Genomic DNA, 19,306 nt, shown 5'->3' with positions numbered 1-19,306 from the left:
TGCGAATTAAAGGCGTACCGAAAATTGTTAGTTGCAAATTTATACAACATATTTGCTCACAGCTACGCTACGCTGAATTATCAAATAAATGTATTTCATGAGAGTATACAATTAGTTTTTATTTTTTAGCATAAAGGCTTATTGCATTTCGGCTGGCAATAGAATAAATATATTTGTTGTGTTCGAAAGTAGGTTGAATAATCCACTACTGATTAACTATATCTATAATCATTACTAACAGTGCATTTAATCCTAGTTTATACATACACACATTTATGTAGTGTATTACTGAAATTTTTTTAAATATATATAAATATAGATTGCAATATTTATTCTTATTTTAATGTTGCCTATTGGTAAAGAGCAAATTAAATTTTTGTTAAATATTAATATAGTTCAGTATCGAGTAGTTATCATGGCCAATAATGGCCAGCAATAAATTACAAATTAGTGCAATAAAACAATATATATTTCATGATCAAATTTAATGGTTTTTTTTATACTTAATGACTGAAAGTTAAAAAACCTTAGGCACTAATTTAATATGCGATTAGACACGAGGCTGTAGAGATGAGGTTCTCTTAAATCAACTCAACCGCTTACCGTTTTCGACACATCGAACAAAAAGAAAATTGATGTGCCATTCACTTGGATCCCATGACATTAGAAGAGATGCCCCTTGATGCCACTTGACCATTTCCCAAGTCCCAAGTCCCAATCCCAATGCCTGTCAAGATTTCTTTTAGGCATAGGAGAAGGCAACTAATCACAAATACGACTGGTACCTACTACTGCGACTGTCAATAATAAATTACCATGATTTTCACATGGTGTTGAAGGATTGCCCACACACGACACTCCATTGCCATATCTACTTATACTTGGAAACGCGGCTCGAGATCGGCTGAATCCGACTGTGAATCTGAATCTGAATCGAAGACTGGAACTGGAAGGCAAATGCGACAAGTTTCCAAATGGGTAACAATTTTCAAAGTGATTAATTCGCCTGCTGGCTGACTGCCAACGAGCATTCGGCCATTGGATTGATTTATGGCCGCAAGACGTTAAGTGGATGCAAGATAAGTTAACTGTCGTATATCCTCGCCGCTGGTGACCAAATCCCAAACGATCCCCGATCCGATCCGATCCGATTCGATCCCCCAAACAATACCGGGAATGTCGAGTGGCTGCAACCGGCGCGATCCCATGGTTTATGACCCATAAACGAGATCGCTTCACAAGCGCGGCACTGCGAAGGATCTTCTATATGGTCAGCTATACCATGATATGGTATGGCATGGTTTGGTATGGTATCATACCTCTTGGCTGCGATTAATTTACGCGGCTTACTGATTGGCCCCCTGTGTAATGGGTAAATTTTATGCCCAGCGCCGGTCATTTAGCATTGTAAAACAGGCCATAAAGCGTGGCTCTGGGAACTGAATGGAACGGAACAGTTTGGTTTTGGATCGGTACTAATATCCCGCTGATGGCCACATAGAATTAGTGGGCTAAAACGTTTAAGAAATTTGTTGTGAGTGAGTGAGTGGGGCGCTCGGCATGTGGCTCTTAAAACTCCAAGTACCTGTCCGTTGTCCACTTATGACTGGTATGTAATTGTTTGTTACATCGTGTAAACTGTGTCAAACGAAATCAAATTAATCACTTGCACTTACAAATACTCGTATTGGCCATCATCGCGGCTAATTCGACTGAATCATCGCGGCGAAATCACTTGCGCCTTCGTTGGCTGTCAATTTCAATTGAATTGGCAATTTGTTGCATAATCAAGCCACTGCTAAATGTTAATTTATCAAACGGCGATAGTCGTTACAAATTGTTATCCCCATAAAAGCCAACTTCCCCATACACACACACAATTGCAACGCGTTTTCAGGTAGAAGCCCACGAACACAATCCCAAAGATGCCGGCTTTTCGGTTTGCAATGGTTTGCTATGGTTTGGCTTGGTTTGGTTTGGATTGGTATGCGTTTGGAATGGGTTGGTTTTGTCTCGCATGCGGACAGCAGCATTTTCCATGTCCCCAGCATTTGACAATTTCAGCGTCAATTCGGCAGAAATCTACACTCGCCAAAAAAATTATACTGATTCAGAAGGAAATTAAAATAAAAAAAAATATTCAAATCATTAAAAAAAACTAAGCTTCATCTATATCTGCTTACTTATTGATTAAGCTTATGTATTTAAAATATTGTTTAATACTCTTTATAATCTTAACACCTTACTATATGATCACTATATGATTATACTATATGATTACTATATGAACACCTTACTTATAATCTTACACCTATATATGAAATTTAATTTCTGGGTATCGTACAAATATTTAAAGTTTAGCATAAATCAAGGCAAGACTTATAATAAATATAAAGAAAATCTCAGAATGCCATGATTTTTTTAACTATGCTGTACAAAATATAAGTACTTTGTTTTTCTAATTTTTTGTCCTAAGTTTAAGCAATAAGCTAAATAATTATGGCCAGAAGTGTTTGTTATATATAAATGCGCTTGTTCACTGTCATATTTATTTTGAAAGCCAGTTGTAGTTGTCGCTGAACTATAACAAGTGTTCGAACTATAAATTGATGTAAAACAATGCAAATGAGTATAAATGTAATTAGCAATAATTCGAGAAAAAAACGCGACACGAAAATAATTAAAAAATCAATAACGAGAGGAATGTGCTGAAATGTGTGTACAAAAATGGCAATTACCAAGCCACAAAGTTGTTTTCTTATTGAGAAAATGTTTGTACATCTTACTAATTGTCCAAAATGTCATTAAATTAAAGGATAGAGATGGAAAAACCACTTCTTTTAGGCATAATAAATGAAAAGATTTAAACCAAATACTTACTTAAGATGTCATTACGAATAAAATCAAATTCCCGAAACCATATTGAAAACACTTTAGATATTTCATGATTATAAAGAATTTTATTAAACGATTTAAAATTATTTAGATTATGTGTTCCATATAGACGAAGTGTTTAGTGTGAAGTCTGTTAGACAATGAAAAACGTATCACAGTTTACAATCTTATTGCGCTAGTTAAGTTTAGTATTTTTAAGTTTTTAGCCTAAGCTTACATTGCAGTTGTCAGAGGAGAAACATTTGATCTGGTACTCTAGATACTCTTAGATACATAACTTGAATGAAACTTGAAGTTACTTAACGCGCTAAACGGCTACAGTTAATATTACACAATCCGTCCGATTCTTGCACGATCCCATAAAGTGGCTATATATGGTACTATATCCGATTAGTTGGTGAACTTCTTGAAGAGCGGCTTGAACATGGCCTCATTCCTTTGCAGCTGCGGCGACGAGGAGCTGCTGCTGCTGCTGTTCCCGCTGCTGTAGTCATCACGCGGCGAGTACTCCCCCAATCTGGCCGAGAAGTTCATCGGGTAACCGCTGGCGGGGAAGCCAAAGGCGTTACTGCTGCGACAGGTAGCGGTCATAGGGACTTGAGAAGCGGTAGGCAGGAGACTCAAAGCTCCGCTCAGCACCTTCATATTCGGCGGAGTTTGGGGTGGAGTATCTGGTTGGGCTTCGAGAAACCCCATCGCCCGCTGACTCGCTGTGGATTGAGATTGCTGCTGCAGTTGCTGCTGCAGCTGCAGCTGCTGCTGCTGCGGATGACGATTGTGGAACTGCAGCGGTATTGCTCCGCTCGAACTTCCCGTAGTATGGATGGTAGCGCCCTGCTGCAACTGCTGCTGCTGCTGCGGCTGCTGCTGCGGGGGCATATTGCTGTAGGGGATACTGTTGCTCGTAGTATGCAGCTGCTGGGTCGTAGCCCCTAGAAAACCCCCGTAGGCCGTGGTGTGCGGCCTCAGGTATGGAGCTGCGGCCCCATTGAACAGCTGCTGATCTCGTCCTGCCTCCGACGGAGGATACTGGTGCTGCGCCTGCTGCTGCTGCTGTTGCTGCTGCTGCTGCTGCAGCGGCATCGATTGGTGTCCCATGTAAGCCGGCGGCGGTGTCTTGCAGCCAACTGTGTCGGCCAGACTCCAGATCTTCGGCTTGGTAGCTGGAATCGGCACGCCACAGTCCCGGCCTAGCTGGTTTTTTGGATCCCCAAGATCCGTCTGCAATTTGGAGTTCTCCCCATGAAATGGCAACATACCGCCCTGCTGGCCAGCCTGATAGTAAGCGGGATGCTGATGATGATACGGATGATAGCCACCGGGGTGGCCACTGGAGGAGCCACCTCCGCCGGGGTAGCCACCACTACCACTTCCGGCTGAGGGATAACCAAAGCCGGCACGCAGTATGTTCGCCTGACCGAGGCACTTTTGGTCCTCATCTATGGCATCGTCCTCCTCTTTGGTCTCATCTGGTTGAAAGAAACAGCAGCTGTAAGTATGTTAGTCTTGGAAACCCCCTTACATCCTATACCTTTGGCCAAACTGCCACTGCCCTGGCTGCCCTTGCTCGGCTCCAGATCCTCCTTGTCCTTCTCATCGTCCGACACCAAGGCGTCATCATCGTCATCCGTGCGATTCTTGGGCTCCCACGTCATCTTGTTCTCCTTCTTCAGTCGCCGACGCGCATTGGCGAACCAAGTGGACACCTGGGTGAGGGTCATCTTGGTGATGATGGCCAGCATGATCTTCTCACCCTTCGTGGGATACGGATTCTTCTTGTGCTCATTCAGCCAGGCCTTCAACGTGGCCGTGGATTCCCGCGTGGCGTTCTTGCGACGAGCAGCCAGGTCGTAACTGGCTCCATAGCTGGAATTAGAAACAAGCAATCCTCTGTTTAGAGAACAGATGCCACCAACATTATCGTAATCATAAATTCAATGGCTTTTTAATTGGTATATTAATAAAGAATATTTAATAATAATACTATTTAAAATAAAAGACTGCGATACTTAAAATACCTATTCAACTGAACCTATTTTAACAAATAGTATCTATATTACTATGTATTCTTGGGTAAACTTGAAACTAATGTAAAATTTAAGTCCCTTTAATCTATCTATGCTTTGTACTCTTTGATAAAATTGCAGTAGTATTATCTTTCTAATTGCGAGAACCAAAAAAATCGTGGCAGCAGCGAAACATGGAAATTCATTAAAAATGCGGAAAACTCAAATTGATGTTTTCCTACAACCTACCACTGTTCACCCCCCGAGGAGCTGCGCGTTCTCGTCCTGCCAGTGTAGTACAACGTCAAAATATTGTAAAACATAGTTGTGAAACAGGGCATGGCCACAAAAAGCAACAACATTCGACCGGGAACGGGAACAGCGTCTCCGGCAATAACGAGGAGGACAAGTGGGTGCAACCGGGTGATCCAGTTGTATCCACCACTCCGCCAGTTGCCGCCGGTTCACTTCGCCATTGCACTTATCGCACATTTTTTCAACCCACCAGTGGCTGTGCGGGCATCTCCATCATCCGCCATTCGTCCTCTGCAATAATGGTCCTTTGGCTTGGTGGGTTCGCTGGCTCCTGCCCCCCCATCCAGAAGTTCCTAGCTAAATTAAGCCCCAACCCAGGCGAACTCCGCTGCACATCCGGCTCATCCGCTTTTCACTTTCGGGTTTCCCCCAAATCCTCCCAATCCCCCAATCCTACTGCTTTATTTTGCGTTTGGTCCTTTTTCATGGGATTTTTATGGAGCCACAATCAACAGTTTGTGTGCGGTGAATTTTACAACAAGATAAAGAACGAATCTCGGCCTCGCTGCCCGTCGAATGTAAATTCGACGTCCTTTCTCCTACGTCCTTCTGCTTTTTTCCCCAACTTTTTTCAATCTTTTTTTATTTTGTATCTCGATTGCGTGCAGTGTGCAGGATGTTCGTAGTGATTAGCACAAGAGTTTGGAGGAGGACTCGTGAATTTCCATTCGGGCAACTAAGTACGGTGTATGTTCCCTCTACAATCTGCGTGTTTTTGGGTTCAGAAAGGACTACTTCAATAAGCAGATTGGTAGAAAATGATAGAAAAACGTTTTATGAAATATGTCAGAATTCTATATTTATGAAAAACTATTTTGAAAGGAAACTAACTGGAAGGTCACTAATTTACTATGAGAAACAAGAAAAGACTGGAAATACTAGTATTATGATGATAAATTATGATAAATTATATGGAGAGAAACTATTCTGAATAAATGTTCACTTAGTCAGATGATCTATGCAAAGAAAAACTATTCAGAATAATAGTTCCCTACATAATAGCAACCTAGATAGTTATATTGCGTTCGCTAAAGCGATCTTTCACTGTACCCCTCGTGGAGCAAGATTTGTCCAATAGCCGTGACCAGAGGTTGTGAAGCCCGTAATTTTCGGCACGTAACCCGGCTACGTCGGCCAAAAGGCGGAGCTACATATACATACTATATCATATAGCCGGGCTATATGATTATCGCGTAGTTCGGTAGACGGATTCGACGGATCTGATGCGAGTGATACGCTTTGTGGGCTTTTTGTGCTGTTATGTTTTACAACCTAACAAACATCAATTTGTCCGTAATTGGCACGCATCCTATTTTTGTATTCGCCATATAATTGCAGTGCCCGCCGATGTGCATGTGTACATGTGTGTCTGCGTTCTTTTGGCATAACTCGTAAACAAAATAAAAAATGCAACAACGACAGAGCAAAAAAATGAAAATGATTTGGCTGCTGTTGCTGGCGGGCCATAATCTTGTTAACAAATCACATTCTTGTTCACACAAACACACGGACACGGCTATATGGCCACATATAGCCGCATATAGCGGTCGGCCGAATTAGTTTTAGGCCGCTTATTAGTTTTAGACCGGCTTACACCCATTTACATTTCAGCTTTTGTACGACCAGCCACATGCAATTTGGTTGGGAGCCAACAATTACGGCGGCCATTATCTCCGAGTTGCGATTTTCACTGGCTCGCATTTCGCATTTCGAACAAATAACGCTGGCTGGTGCTGCCAGCACAAATGACATTGGCTCCCGTGAGCAGACACGTTTCATGCCTGTCACTGGGTAATTACGTTGCCTGTCATTCCACCAAAAACCACCCACCCATCCATCCAACCACCCACTTACCACCTCCTCTGCTCAAGCTATTTACAGCACCTCCTGCCCCTGTCCGTGCAATTGCCATCTGCCAGACAGATAGACCGGCTGACTGACTGTCTGTCAGTCAGTCAGGCATTCAGTCAGTCAGATTTTCCACCTTTCCAGCGAGTTTCCCGCTCCGCAGTTTCCCACTCCATTGCCAATTTGTGACAATGAGCAAAACAAAGCGCAACCGTTGCTCTCTTAAATGTTTGTCAACCCGTGAATGTGAAAACGCCTACGCACAGAAAAAAAGTAAGTAACAAGATATAGTAATAATGCTCTATAATTATATATAGATTAATTCGAAAGTATTGTTCAAGATTTAGGTGCATTTGTCGTAGGAATAGAATATAGTGAAGTGGTAGCATTTTTGTACAAAATATCAACTATTTAAATATCAATTTTAATTTCCTAACATTTTCCAAGTCAATTATTCTCTTTAAAAAAAAATAATCAATCAGTGCTTTCCAACAATATTAAATTCAATTCACATTAACTAACACTGCTCAACATAAACTTTAAATTCATACCTAATATATTTACAAGCTCGGATTTAACTAACAAGCTTTGCAATTGCTTGACATTTTAAGATGATGATTTGTTGATAATATCAATATTATTAAAATAATTCTTATTACTGCCGACTTTTGATTAAGTTTTTCGCTTAGTGTACTGCACATACAGGTCTTAGTACATACAAACACCGGTAGATTGGCAAGTAAGTGCGTATGTACTGCCGCTCAATATGGCGGCCAACATGGCGTTCATTTGCGGCTCACACCTACCCGTCCCTCGGCCCCTCCCCCTACCGACCGACCGACCGACCGCCCTGCCACCTGCCCCTTCCCACTGCCATCCCCCCGCACCGATGCACCCCCTCCAATCAACATGCATCGCTTACAACTCACTCACTCATTCATTCACTTAGCTGCAGCTCGATTTCATGGGCTTTCCGCACGCAAGCCGGGCCCAAACGAAAGCGAACCCCCTCCATCAAGCCTCCCCCCGCAACGCACCGATCCAATCCGACCGTCCAGAGTCGACCAAACCAAACCAAAACCGTCCAAACCAAACCGTCCAAACCAAACCGTCCAAACCGACGGTCCAACGGGAAGCCGCAGCCGTTGCATGCCACTCAGTCTTTCAGGCTTTCAGTCGGCTCTTCCCCCGATTTGGGTTCGGAATGAGCGGGGACTGCGGACTGGGGACTCATGCCTTCTGTCCATCGAATCACTCCTGTACTCTGCATATGTATGTACATATATGTGCGTACGCACTTGTGTGTGCACCCACGTGTGTACATACTTAGGGCTTAATGTATGTGCATACACAACAACAAATGCTCCATGTTTTTTATATGCTCAAAATATTTATTTAATAGGTGCTAATTATACGGCACATTCCAGAAAATCACGCACTTACACGGCGAAGTAAAGTGGAGTGAATTCTGCTCCATTCATTCACTTTTTTTTTAAGTTTTTCTAACTTTTTAAAAACTTTCCAAAATAGCAGACGAACCAATTGCTTGAATTCATTTCTTATCATATTTAAGTAAAAACTATATAAAAAGTTTTACTTTGTATTTTTCAGTTCCTGAAGATTTTTTAAAAATTTAAAAAGTTGTGAACTTTCTTTCAGTGCAAATCACACATATGTACATATACTTTTGAAGCGCACTGTGTGTTGTGCGTTGTGCGCACTGGCGTGCAATTAACTGCTATTATTTTTGCAGCAATCATAAATAAATAATTTCGCGCTCTCATACAGTTTCGAACAATTGAAATTTTATTATCGCCCGTCCCTGCGGCAATTGCGCCATTTCATTGGAGAGGGGGTAAAAGTTACGGGGGGGAAAATCGTAGGAAAACGCAGGAAAATTGAGCAGAGCAAGGGCAACGCAGCCGCCGCAGGCAATTAAATTCAAATCAATTTCAAGTACTCGCAAATATTTTGTAATTAATTATGGGCGCACCAAATTGCATTTGATTTCGCACGACCCCATCTATTTAAATTGGGCTAAAAGGCTTTCTATCTATTTTCTATTAGACGCAATTAATTATGGCTCAGACGAATTTTGTGGCAGCGCGCCACGCAATTGCTGCCACGTTTTTATTTGCGAAAACTAATTAAATTAAATGAATTTAAATTTAATTAAATATTGCTTACCCGTAGGCCGACATGGGATCGTAGGAGTAGTAGCCCGTTGTGGGCTGAAGTCCAGCCGAGGTCCAAGCTCCCATTTCCGGACCCGCGCCCGTGTCCTTCAGTCCGTACGGATTGCTCTGGAAAACGATGGTTGAATTGGTTGATTCAGTTGGAGCATGGAATTGAGTTATTAGCGAACACGGCATTTTCCCACACTTTTCGAAGTTGACAATTTTGTTAACATGGAATCTATAATTTGGCAACATATTTCGCCGGCCGAACAAGCAAATGCCCAGATGTTGGCCATATTTTAGAGCCAAAGATACACGGAACGATACAGAAAAATACATAATTTAAGCCAGACAAAATTCGGGTATTAGGTATTTGGTATTATCTAAGTCAGAGCGCCGATTATTGTTATTAGATTTGAAAGCGCTTAAGTCCGTAAAAAAGCCCGACACTTTGAATTTTAATTTGGCTCGATTTCTGTTTGTGGCACGCTGCGATTTATGCCCTCGGAAAATGACAGCCGGATTTATGAGCGACAACTATTGGCCAGATCGCCGTCCAATCTGGTTGGCCCTGTCGAGCCGGGCTTTTGTGTGAGCTCTTGATTTATGAAACGGTATTAACATTTTTAATTGCTTAACATCATGTATGCCGTTGTTTATTAATTTTTCACCCCACCCCCTTTCTTTCGGTCTTTATGGCCAGAAAACCGCCGCCGCCGCCGAGTGACAAATATATTTATCAAAATGTCGTAAAAACATATACATATATATACGAACAGGTATTGGATTTATTTGCCCAATCGAATCGAATGGAATCGTGGGGAAATGTCAGAAGTGAGATTTTGCTAGATCTCTGCCCCCCCAAAAAAAAGGAAATGAACTCGGTTATTAACACCTCCGAAATTTGAAATTCCGGCGACATCTTATCGTGGCAACTCCGAGATATTTTCTTAATTAAAAGAATGCTTCTCTGACGACCGATAAAAAAGACACTCGCTCAGGTGCTTGCCAGAAAAAACAAACCAAAATACAAAAAAAAAAAAAACGAGAGAAGAAAAATAAAGAACGAATGAATTTCCTGTTGTTGTAAATAACAATTTAACATGACACTTTGGTGGCTGCCGCTGACGTTCCCGCCCCATTTCCTTCGCTTTTCCTCTCTCCTTTCCCGGGGGTTTCCCTTTTCCCTCGCACATCGCTGCTTCTTCCCGAAGGAGGTTTTCTTTGAAGTACTCGTCGCGAGCCGCCCAAGTTGATTAGACCCCGTGTTCGTCCATATTAATTAGATCGTTCAAACTAATGTGCTTATTACAGCACTCGTAAACATCGGGCAAATACTGTTGACAAAGTCGGGACAAGTGTCTGAGGATTTCTCGAAATTGGGAGCAATTTATGAAACGTGATTGTTTAAACTGGGGGGAGAGTTATTGTGGCTAAGAGCGTATAAATATGCTAGGGAAAATCCTAGGTATTTATGGAATTTTCAATGAATATGATAGCAATATTTATAAAAAGGGTAATGAGTATTTAAATTACTTTTGACCAAGCTTTATGCAAATATTCGTTATGTTTCTTAATGCTTTTGAAATGGAAGTCACTTCTAGCTGCTTTTGCAAATTAAGAGGTTCGATTAAAAATTGCCAACACATTTTCGACAAATAGTCAAGATACCAAAATCGTGCACACAAGCTACTCCGATGAAAATATTTATCTGGTGTGCGATGGCGGCAACATGATGTCCTTATACAACACTTGCTCGGTTATTTGGGCACTTCTAGCTAAGCCTATCCATCTCGGGCAGTTAGTTATTTGCCAAGGCTAAATACTGTCCACATTGTTGTTATACATATTGTTGCCAATTTTGTGTGTTTGTTTGTTTGCGTTGGCCTTTCATTCAGACCAGCAGCCCGAAAAGCAAAGCAAAAGCAAAGCAGCAGCAAGCACAGTGTGCTTTGCTTCAGTCATGCTGTGCTCGCTCGTGTACATTTCAGCGGTCACTTAGAGACTATAGACAGTTGGGGGCAAAATAATAGGGTTAAAATAAAAAAAAAAAATAAGTTTGAAAAATTAGGAAAGCATTAAATTCACCATAAATTATTAAGAAATTATAACAATTTTCTTCTTAAAAATTAAAAAAAATTAAGCTTTAGGCAAGAACTTAAGTTTTAAAAATCTTTCAAACATTATTTTAAAGGACAGTGTATTAAAATTTTATCAAATAAAATTAAAAAATTAAATAAAAAAAATAAATAAAAAATTACCTTTTAGGTAAATCTTTGTTTTTTATGTTGGGCCATGTTATAAAAATTAATGCTTTCATTTAACTTTCAAGCCCATGCAATTATCTCAAAGCTGCCTATAGGTTAACCAGAAATATTCTCTTATTTATTAAATTACTAAGCTGTTGAAATTTTTAAATTGTTGTTTAGGATATCCTGAAACTGTTTTGCTATTATAATAAATAGCTTTTGCAGGCAAAGTACTGCTATTACTATTTCTGCCCCCCACTGTGTGGGCGCTCACACACACACACACACACACACACACAGCGACATAAGCTCGATTAGCCCACACATACACATACACGAAGAGAGTGGAGTGTAATTGAGGCCATGGGGCAATATGTTTTGTTACCAATGATTTTGCCTTTCTTTATGCAAAGTATCGAATATCGCAATGGAAGTCGGCAGTTGTCAGTTTGCAGGGAACCGGCGGAGTAAACGGGCTTATAAATTAGGTAGATGGATAGACGGCGATAGAAAAGGATTGGCCATTGGTTAGGTGGGGGGGGGGGGGGGGGGGGGGGAGGCAGCTCGGAATGGCTATGGGTATGGGCATGGAATTGAGCCGCAGGGAAACTAAACCCCCGATACGGAGCCAAATGAGGTTTGACTGAGCTTCAGTCAGCCATAATGATAATTCGATTTAGTCGACTGCATTGACAAGCCATCGATGTTGCTGCTTTGTATCTTTGTTGTCGTTGTCGTTGTCGTTGTTTTTGTCTCCCTCCTAAGCTGCGGACAAAAGCCACTGACTACACAATTAAAGTCATACGTTGAGATAATCCATTTAGCCCTCTGGCCCATGGCTCTTGGCCAACACACTCGGAGAAATAAGTACACCCATTTTATGTTAAATTAACTAATTGATTGATGACTAAAATATCATTACACGAACTCACTTTATGCTGAATAAATTTACCATAATAATTATAAAAAAAAATAAGCACATTTAAATCATATATAAATTATAAAACAATGTATAATTGTTACCTTGATTTTTGAATAATTTTCCTACTATTTTTTTAACATTTTTTTTTTCAAGTTTTAAATAATATTTATGTCTATATAAAATCCTAAACTTCTTGGTTGTTCAAGTGCACTCACCAGCGGCGAATAGAAGGCGGAGCTGTCCACTCCGATGCTCTGGTAGGGATTCTGGTCCGTGGAGGGGTACGGCGTTCCATAGACGCCGACGCTGGCCGCCGGTAGGCGGGAGTAGCTGGAGAGGGCGAGGCGAGCGGAGTCGTACTGGCAGGAGCAGACCGTCTGACCCGACACCGGGTCGGTCATTATGGGCCGCCCGTTCTCGCAGCATGATCCACCACCACCAGCACCACCAGCAGTGGGCGTCGTGCCCACGCCGTTGCCGTCCAGGGAGCCACCGGTTGCCAAGTCCGCTGGCCCTCCTCCGCCCGCCGAGGATCCACCGCCTGCTCCAACCACCGTCGCCGCATTTGAGTTCTGCGAAAGCGCATTGGGACTCAGCGCCCCCGAGGAGGCATCTCCGCCAGCGCCGCCCGGCGGCTGGCTGCCCTGACAATCCTGACCTCCCGTGGGGCTCATCGCCGGGGCGTTTGTCATCACCAGCGCCTCGTTCACATTCACATTCACGTTCGCGGAAGCGTCCTCCGTCGTCTGGACACTCGGTGGCAGGAGCTGCAAGAGAGATCGGATGGGAATTGGCTCTTCAGTGCAAGTTCATCGCAAATTGAAACACAAATTCGGGGTTTCAGCCGCTTGTCTTATGGGTATATTAAGTTGAATGTACAGGGGAAAAAAAGGTAATTCTAATTCTAAAGCTTTAAATAATTTATTATTTAAATAAGTTTCTAATTAAGTTTTTATTCCAGCTAATTATTGACTTTCCTTGATTTATAAAGGGTTATAAAATAATTCAGATGTGAAATACTTAATTGATTTTACTCAACGGATAATGATTCAACCAGCTGCTAAACTAATGATGTCTAAAATCGAGTTGACATTATCGAAATCGTATTATATTCTACCCCTCTGCACAGGTACTTCAAAACTCGAAAAGCAGACGACTGATAGCCTAAAGTGATATATAAACACACATCGCCACTGGTTTACATAACTAATGCATGTTAATCAAGGGGCCATTTTAATTTTTATTTCAAACACCAAAGGTCCGATGATCGAGAAATATTTTCCCTCGCCAGCAAAAGGGTCATTTTGAACACCTTATAGAGATACGAACCGCTGATAAAAACCCCAAACTCACACACACACTCGCAGAGGTGGGGCTTCCGAGAAACCCCCCAATCATTGAAGAAAATATTTCATTTCGAACACAAAACTCAGTCCCTAAAACTGACAGTTTTTATCTCAAAACATTTCGCCAATGAATTAGTTTATTGCGCTGCTCAAGTGATAAGATAGTTTTCGTTGATGGATCTAAAGAATGTTTCAAGCAAATGATTTCGGTTACTTAATTAATGCTTTAAGCACTTGAATAGTATTGTTTTTTAAAATTTTTAAATATTTATAAAGCTCCGATTATAGCAAAGTGAACCACAACCCAAGAAAAGTTATAACTTCATAAGAAGATACTCTTAAGTGCCAATACTTTGTACGTATTACTTAGAAAATTGAGAAGTAATTTAATAATTATCTAAACTATCCTTGAACAGCGCCATAAACTAGATGTCAACTTGTTCGCCCAGCTGCGAGGATGGAAACCTGCCCGGGAATGGGATGACTCGCCTCCAATCGACGCCGCACAGGAAACGCACGTCCATGTATAATGGCTAATTTTCTGCAGCATAATGCCGGGTAAGTCATGCTAACTGCCGTACTGGAAACTTCATAAATATTGATGTCCGGCAATGTTGTTTACCCAACCCCCAGACATCAACGTACCATGTTGCAGGCCATCATCCTCCTACTGAAGACACCAAATCCGCCTGAATCGCTGGGTAATTGCGAATTTAATTCGAAAAATCGACAGTAGGCACCCATTACAAGATGCATCGATAACATGTAAGCGAATATGGTGTTAACACACAATCAATGCCACTGGCAGGAAAGCGCAGAAGCTGGACGGGATTCATAATCCCGCGGCGATTAAGTTCCCTTAATCAATGGAGTGCAGTTTGGGATTCGCGAACTGCGCTGCAATGGCGGCCAGATCAATTACCCAGCAAATCGATTCCAAGTGCGACGGATCGGCAACGGGGGCAACCTGATGTGATGTCCTCCATCTTTTACAGTGGAGCCTCGCCTATGGCATGCGCCACTCACTTGGCAATTAATATGCAAAATGCGCCAAGCCCACGAAGCCAGTTCTCTTGGGGGCATTTTGAAAAAATGCCAGAAATCAATGAGGGTGTGGCAGCCGACGCCTATAGGTTCCCGCACCAGACCAGGCCGACTTTTTCGGACCCATCCGAGATCGATGTGGATATGGGATGCATGGAGTTGATGCAGATGGAGATGGAGTCGGGCAACATGCTGGCGAAGGCTTCTGAAAATTACCGCGGGCAATCTGCAAAACGAGCGGACTGCTTCAATTTCCTCACAGTCTGCAATCTGCAAACTGAAGTCTGGAAGTCTTGAAGCTTGAAGTCTGGAAGTTCTGAAGTCTGGAATCTGAGGACTTTAGTCTTCTGGGCGAAAATATTGACGCACCGAACCCATAATTAAGTTGAGTGCTCCGCCCGTTGGACAGCTACAAATTGATCGAAATGCCCAGCAAAAGGTCATAATATCTGGGCAGCAAAAATTTTAGCCCGGCTAACACGGCTTCTGTGGCCGAATTCGCGGTCAAAACTTAAATACAGCATAATTATTCCGCGTCATTAACATAATCTGACAATAGAACCATCTTCTTCGCCTGAAAATCGCAGCACATGCATATTATTTTATAATTATCAGATGCGATCGATTCGATTCGAGATTGATCCCCTCGAAATTCAGCAGGTGAGTGATCCACTAGAAGGTCGCTCAAGTCCGATCATAATTAATAAAGGAAAAACATATTTTTTTTTGAGTCGTGCTGGAGCGCTCAAATAATAGAATTTCGAGGCCAAGATCGCTGACTATATATAGGGACATCGTCGAAAAAAAATATATGAAAACGCACAGCCATTTATCAAAATTTTACAAATGAATGATTCAGTTGTTTTACTTTTTTTTACTTTTATTTTTTCTGTATTCCACCGTGCCGCGTGATTTTAATTAGTAAAAAGCAAATACATTTCGCTCGTTCTGTATGGGAATGTTCGTTCAGCGATCGAAAGGAGGCAACGCGTTCCCAGAGTTTCTCGGCAAACGCAGCAATATGAGAATTATGACAACTGATCTGATAGGCGACACCATATAGGGAGCTCTATGCGCCTGCCAGATTCCTCAGCTCCTTGAGCGAATGCATTATTCATGAGGCAGAGGACTCCATTCCAGCAGTACCTTTCCGCTCTCGGAGGAAGCGCCAGTGGTCCACTCGTCCAGTGGGCCATGTGAATTGGCCACGTCTGCGGATGGAACGTGGAACTTTCGTTGTTGGCAGTTGGAGGATGCAGACGACGACGACGACGACTGGCAGGCGACAGTGCGCAGATAAGATCTGCTGGCCATGTGTGTGCCCAGTGAGCAGTAACCAGTAACCAGTACCAGTACCCAATGCCCAATGCCAGATATACCCAACTTCTGAGTTGCACTGGCTTTGGAAATTTCTGTGAATCGCAAACGCAGCGATCTAATCGCGGCTTGTATCTCGTGGGTCCACCAAAGCGGCCAGGCTACCGCGATTCTGCATCCGAGTGCCTCCCCCGACAATCTCCTCCAGATGACCAAGTTGATAGCACCGGACTATAAGCGCCACTTGGAGCCGCACTCCGCTCGTTCTCCTCACTCCCCAAACGCCGCCAATGTAAAGTAGATCAGAGTGGAGCCAAGTCATTGGTCCATCGATCGTGTTCGGTGGGATTCGGATGCTATCCTATCTGCCATCTCCAGATTCAATGGATGCTCCTCACGTAGCCAGGAGGGCATTCCCAGGGCCTACCCTCAGCTGTCACTTTACGGTTATGAATTTTATGATTTACGATCGCCGCAATTGAATTTTATTGACTTTTCAACAGTTTCACCTGAGCGTGCCTCAATCGGCACCTCCCATCGTCTTGGCCTTCTGATTGCCAAGGCTTTTCCCTTTTTTCATCTTTTCTTTTTCTTTTTTTACTCTTTTTTTTTGCTTTCGTTTTCGACTTTAGTTAATTGGACTCGTGTGGTCCGAAATGGGAAAGACGCCAGAGTTCTTCGGAGGAAGAACCAGGCAATTGGTAACCAAGTATTATGGCCTGGGAAATTAAAGTTTAGCCCAGGCAAACGCAATCAATAGGAAATTTAATTTACTCTAGGCCTTTAAAAAACTTCTACCACATTTGTAATCCATCACCATATTTTACAAACATTTTTGTTGCACCTGCAACCGCACAATTTTGTGCAACATCTTTAAAACACCGAATTGTTTTTTGTGTGAATTTTGAAGGTTGACAAAAACGCCTGATTCCTCGGAGTGCCTTTTTCTCAGGCCATTTATCAGCCATCTGATTTATTATGGTTTTTTTTTGTTTTGCTGGCCTGCCACCAATTTACTGTCATAAACATGGAAAAAGTTTGCCTCAAGCAGCTGTTTTTGCTGCTTAGTGAAAAGTCCAAAAGCGCTACAATCAAAGACTTTTAGCCGTTTTGCCCTATAGTGGGTCCTCAAGATCAAATGAGCGGATAACTTTGACTGGAGTCCGTGGATGTACTCAGATGAAAGTTGGTGGTATGGATCGGAAACTTAAGAGCTTGTTTTTGTGTAAAAAACTCTTCCCCAAATAAAATTTAAGCTTTTAGAAAATACATTTTAGAAACGGATTAAGTTTTAATGATAGAACGCAATCCAGAAAAGATAGTGCTTGTGACTTATGTTTTTTATACCTCCAAACATAAAAATTATGAATCTTTAAGGCAATCATAATTACAATAATCAGTTGATTGTATCAGTCGTATGAATAATATTGACTCTAAATAGGTTCCCATTTCTGCCAGTTAATGGACATTTTCATTCCACTGGTTAACTTGAGATCTCCTGCGACTTAATGAATATGAATAACCATCTTATAGTATATACATCTAGATCAAAACTTAGTTAATTAGGAGACCCACCTGCGAGGCCGACGGAAAGCCTCCGTATCCGAATTGTGTGTAGGCAGCCATTTCGCTATATGACTATACGACTATATAAGACCTAGTCTTAAGATACTCTCTCTATCTCTATCTCTCTCTCGCTCGTGGGCAGTCTGCTGAAGGATATATGGTGAAGCTGCTACATCAAATGATGTGCTTATCGGGGGTTAACAGCTCAGTTTCGATTGGGTCTGTTCACAGTGGGCACTGGCGATAACGACCATAACGACATTGGGCCAACCGAAAGTATCTCGTGGTTTTGTTAGGTATTTGCAGTTGCAGCTGTCACTTGTGTTGGATTTTTGTTTATATATATTTTATTTGTATTTTTTTTTTCTGGCTAACAGCACTCGCAAAACGCGGCGGCAACGAAAAATCGACGAAATATCGACGGCAAAAACGCGGCGCTCCAGCACACGCTCCCTTTCAGATGTGCACCTTATAACGTTCGAACACGAACTGGTTGCGAATGCCGTTGCTGTTGGCCGTGTTGCTGCTGCTGTTGCTCTTGTTGTTGCTGCTGTTGGGGCGCATTCCGCTGCAGTTGGCGCGGGAGCGGGACAACGATATGCTGCCTCCCCCCATCGAAAGAGAAACGGAATGCCGCTCGCCTTGGAGCGAGCAACAACAATAACGGAGTAGTAGGCAGACTGGAAGTGTAAGCACTCCTAGGGCAACGCCCACCGTTCTCCGGTTTTGTCTGGCGTTGTTGGTGGTGGCATTTGGTCGGTCGCTCTCTCCGCAATTCCAATCCGATTCCCCACCAGCGACTCGTATTCGCGGCTCACTGGAAGTGAGGCCAACGCAACCACCAATCGCAGGGCTGCATGAGCTTCGGCTGGCTGATTTAATGGACAGGTGCGAGGTCGCCACGCGAAAGAAAGCAAAGAAAAGAAAATACAAATGAAATGAGCGGAGAGGTGGGTAAGGGAGAGGGAGAGGGTACGCATTTTCACAACTGTCGATGGTCTCTTGTTTTCCCCACAATTCCCGGGCAACGCCCATTTGTTTTGTTTGGCTAGTCATTTGTTTGTTTACTTTTCACAATTGTGCGCCCATCGACTGGAAGTGCGCCACCAGCGATCTCGCCAGCTGGAAGTGGCAACAAAGTGCTGCGATGGCCAAAAGTGGCGACACAAAAGCGTTAATAAGATCAGCAAATTCCAAGACACTCGCACTGTATTTATAGTCTGTCATTATCTTTATCGCTGAATTGCACTTTAGTTAACTCCCATTATCGATCCACACTAATTAATCTCTCCTAATCGGGTTTATATGAAACATTTCCAGCGATCTTTTTTTAAATATCATGCCACTTGGATACCAGTTGCTTGAAATATCAACAAGATTTTAACTTTTTATGGAAGGAATTAATATCCTTACTCAAACAGGCAATCATACCATTAATTCTTGGGATTTTTAAATAACAACCCGATTTTTACTTAGCTGAGGTTTTTATGTTCCAAACCATTTTAAATTAATTTTTTACTGCAATTGCTTTTCAAGAGACTCATAAAATTATCATTTAAGTATCTTTAACATTTTCTATACATTGCCGAACAATATTTATTTTTATCACAATGAACTGGCA

The 19,306-nt window shown here is 42.3% G+C and overlaps 1 protein-coding gene across 2 annotated transcripts; it reads right to left on the bottom strand.

Moving 5' to 3' along the window:
• Positions 1 to 2,940: 2,940 nt before the first annotated feature.
• On the bottom strand, positions 2,941 to 18,251 carry LOC6737848 (homeobox protein araucan). 2 transcript variants are annotated; one of them, XM_039293333.2, is made up of 5 exons: positions 17,695 to 18,251; positions 12,628 to 13,179; positions 9,252 to 9,367; positions 4,427 to 4,785; positions 2,941 to 4,364 (listed from the first exon to the last, which is right to left on the bottom strand). In XM_039293333.2, the coding sequence occupies exons 1-5, from the start codon at positions 17,743 to 17,745 to the stop codon at positions 3,286 to 3,288; spliced, it is 2,157 nt and encodes a 718-aa protein (XP_039149267.1). In that variant the 5' UTR covers positions 17,746 to 18,251; the 3' UTR covers positions 2,941 to 3,285. The 2 variants fall into 2 exon arrangements, with proteins under 2 accessions (XP_039149267.1, XP_039149268.1); XM_039293334.2 differs by having other exon boundaries at positions 4,427 to 4,761; positions 17,695 to 18,250.
• Between the last annotated feature and the right edge of the window lie 1,055 nt (positions 18,252 to 19,306).

Source organism: Drosophila simulans, chromosome 3L, assembly GCF_016746395.2.
Source record: "Drosophila simulans strain w501 chromosome 3L, Prin_Dsim_3.1, whole genome shotgun sequence".
Lineage (NCBI taxonomy): Eukaryota > Metazoa > Arthropoda > Insecta > Diptera > Drosophilidae > Drosophila > Drosophila simulans.
This window is presented reverse-complemented; position numbering and strand designations above follow the sequence as displayed.

Coding starts and splice junctions, on each gene's coding strand:
- LOC6737848 (XM_039293333.2), bottom strand. CDS start 17,745: ATGGCTGCCTACACACAATTCGGATACGGAGGCTTTCCGTCGGCCTCG. Junction 4,786..9,251: donor GATCCCATGTCGGCCTACGG/GTAAGCAATATT, acceptor TTCTCTAAACAG/AGGATTGCTTGTTTCTAATT. Junction 4,365..4,426: donor CAGTGGCAGTTTGGCCAAAG/GTATAGGATGTA, acceptor TCTTTCAACCAG/ATGAGACCAAAGAGGAGGAC.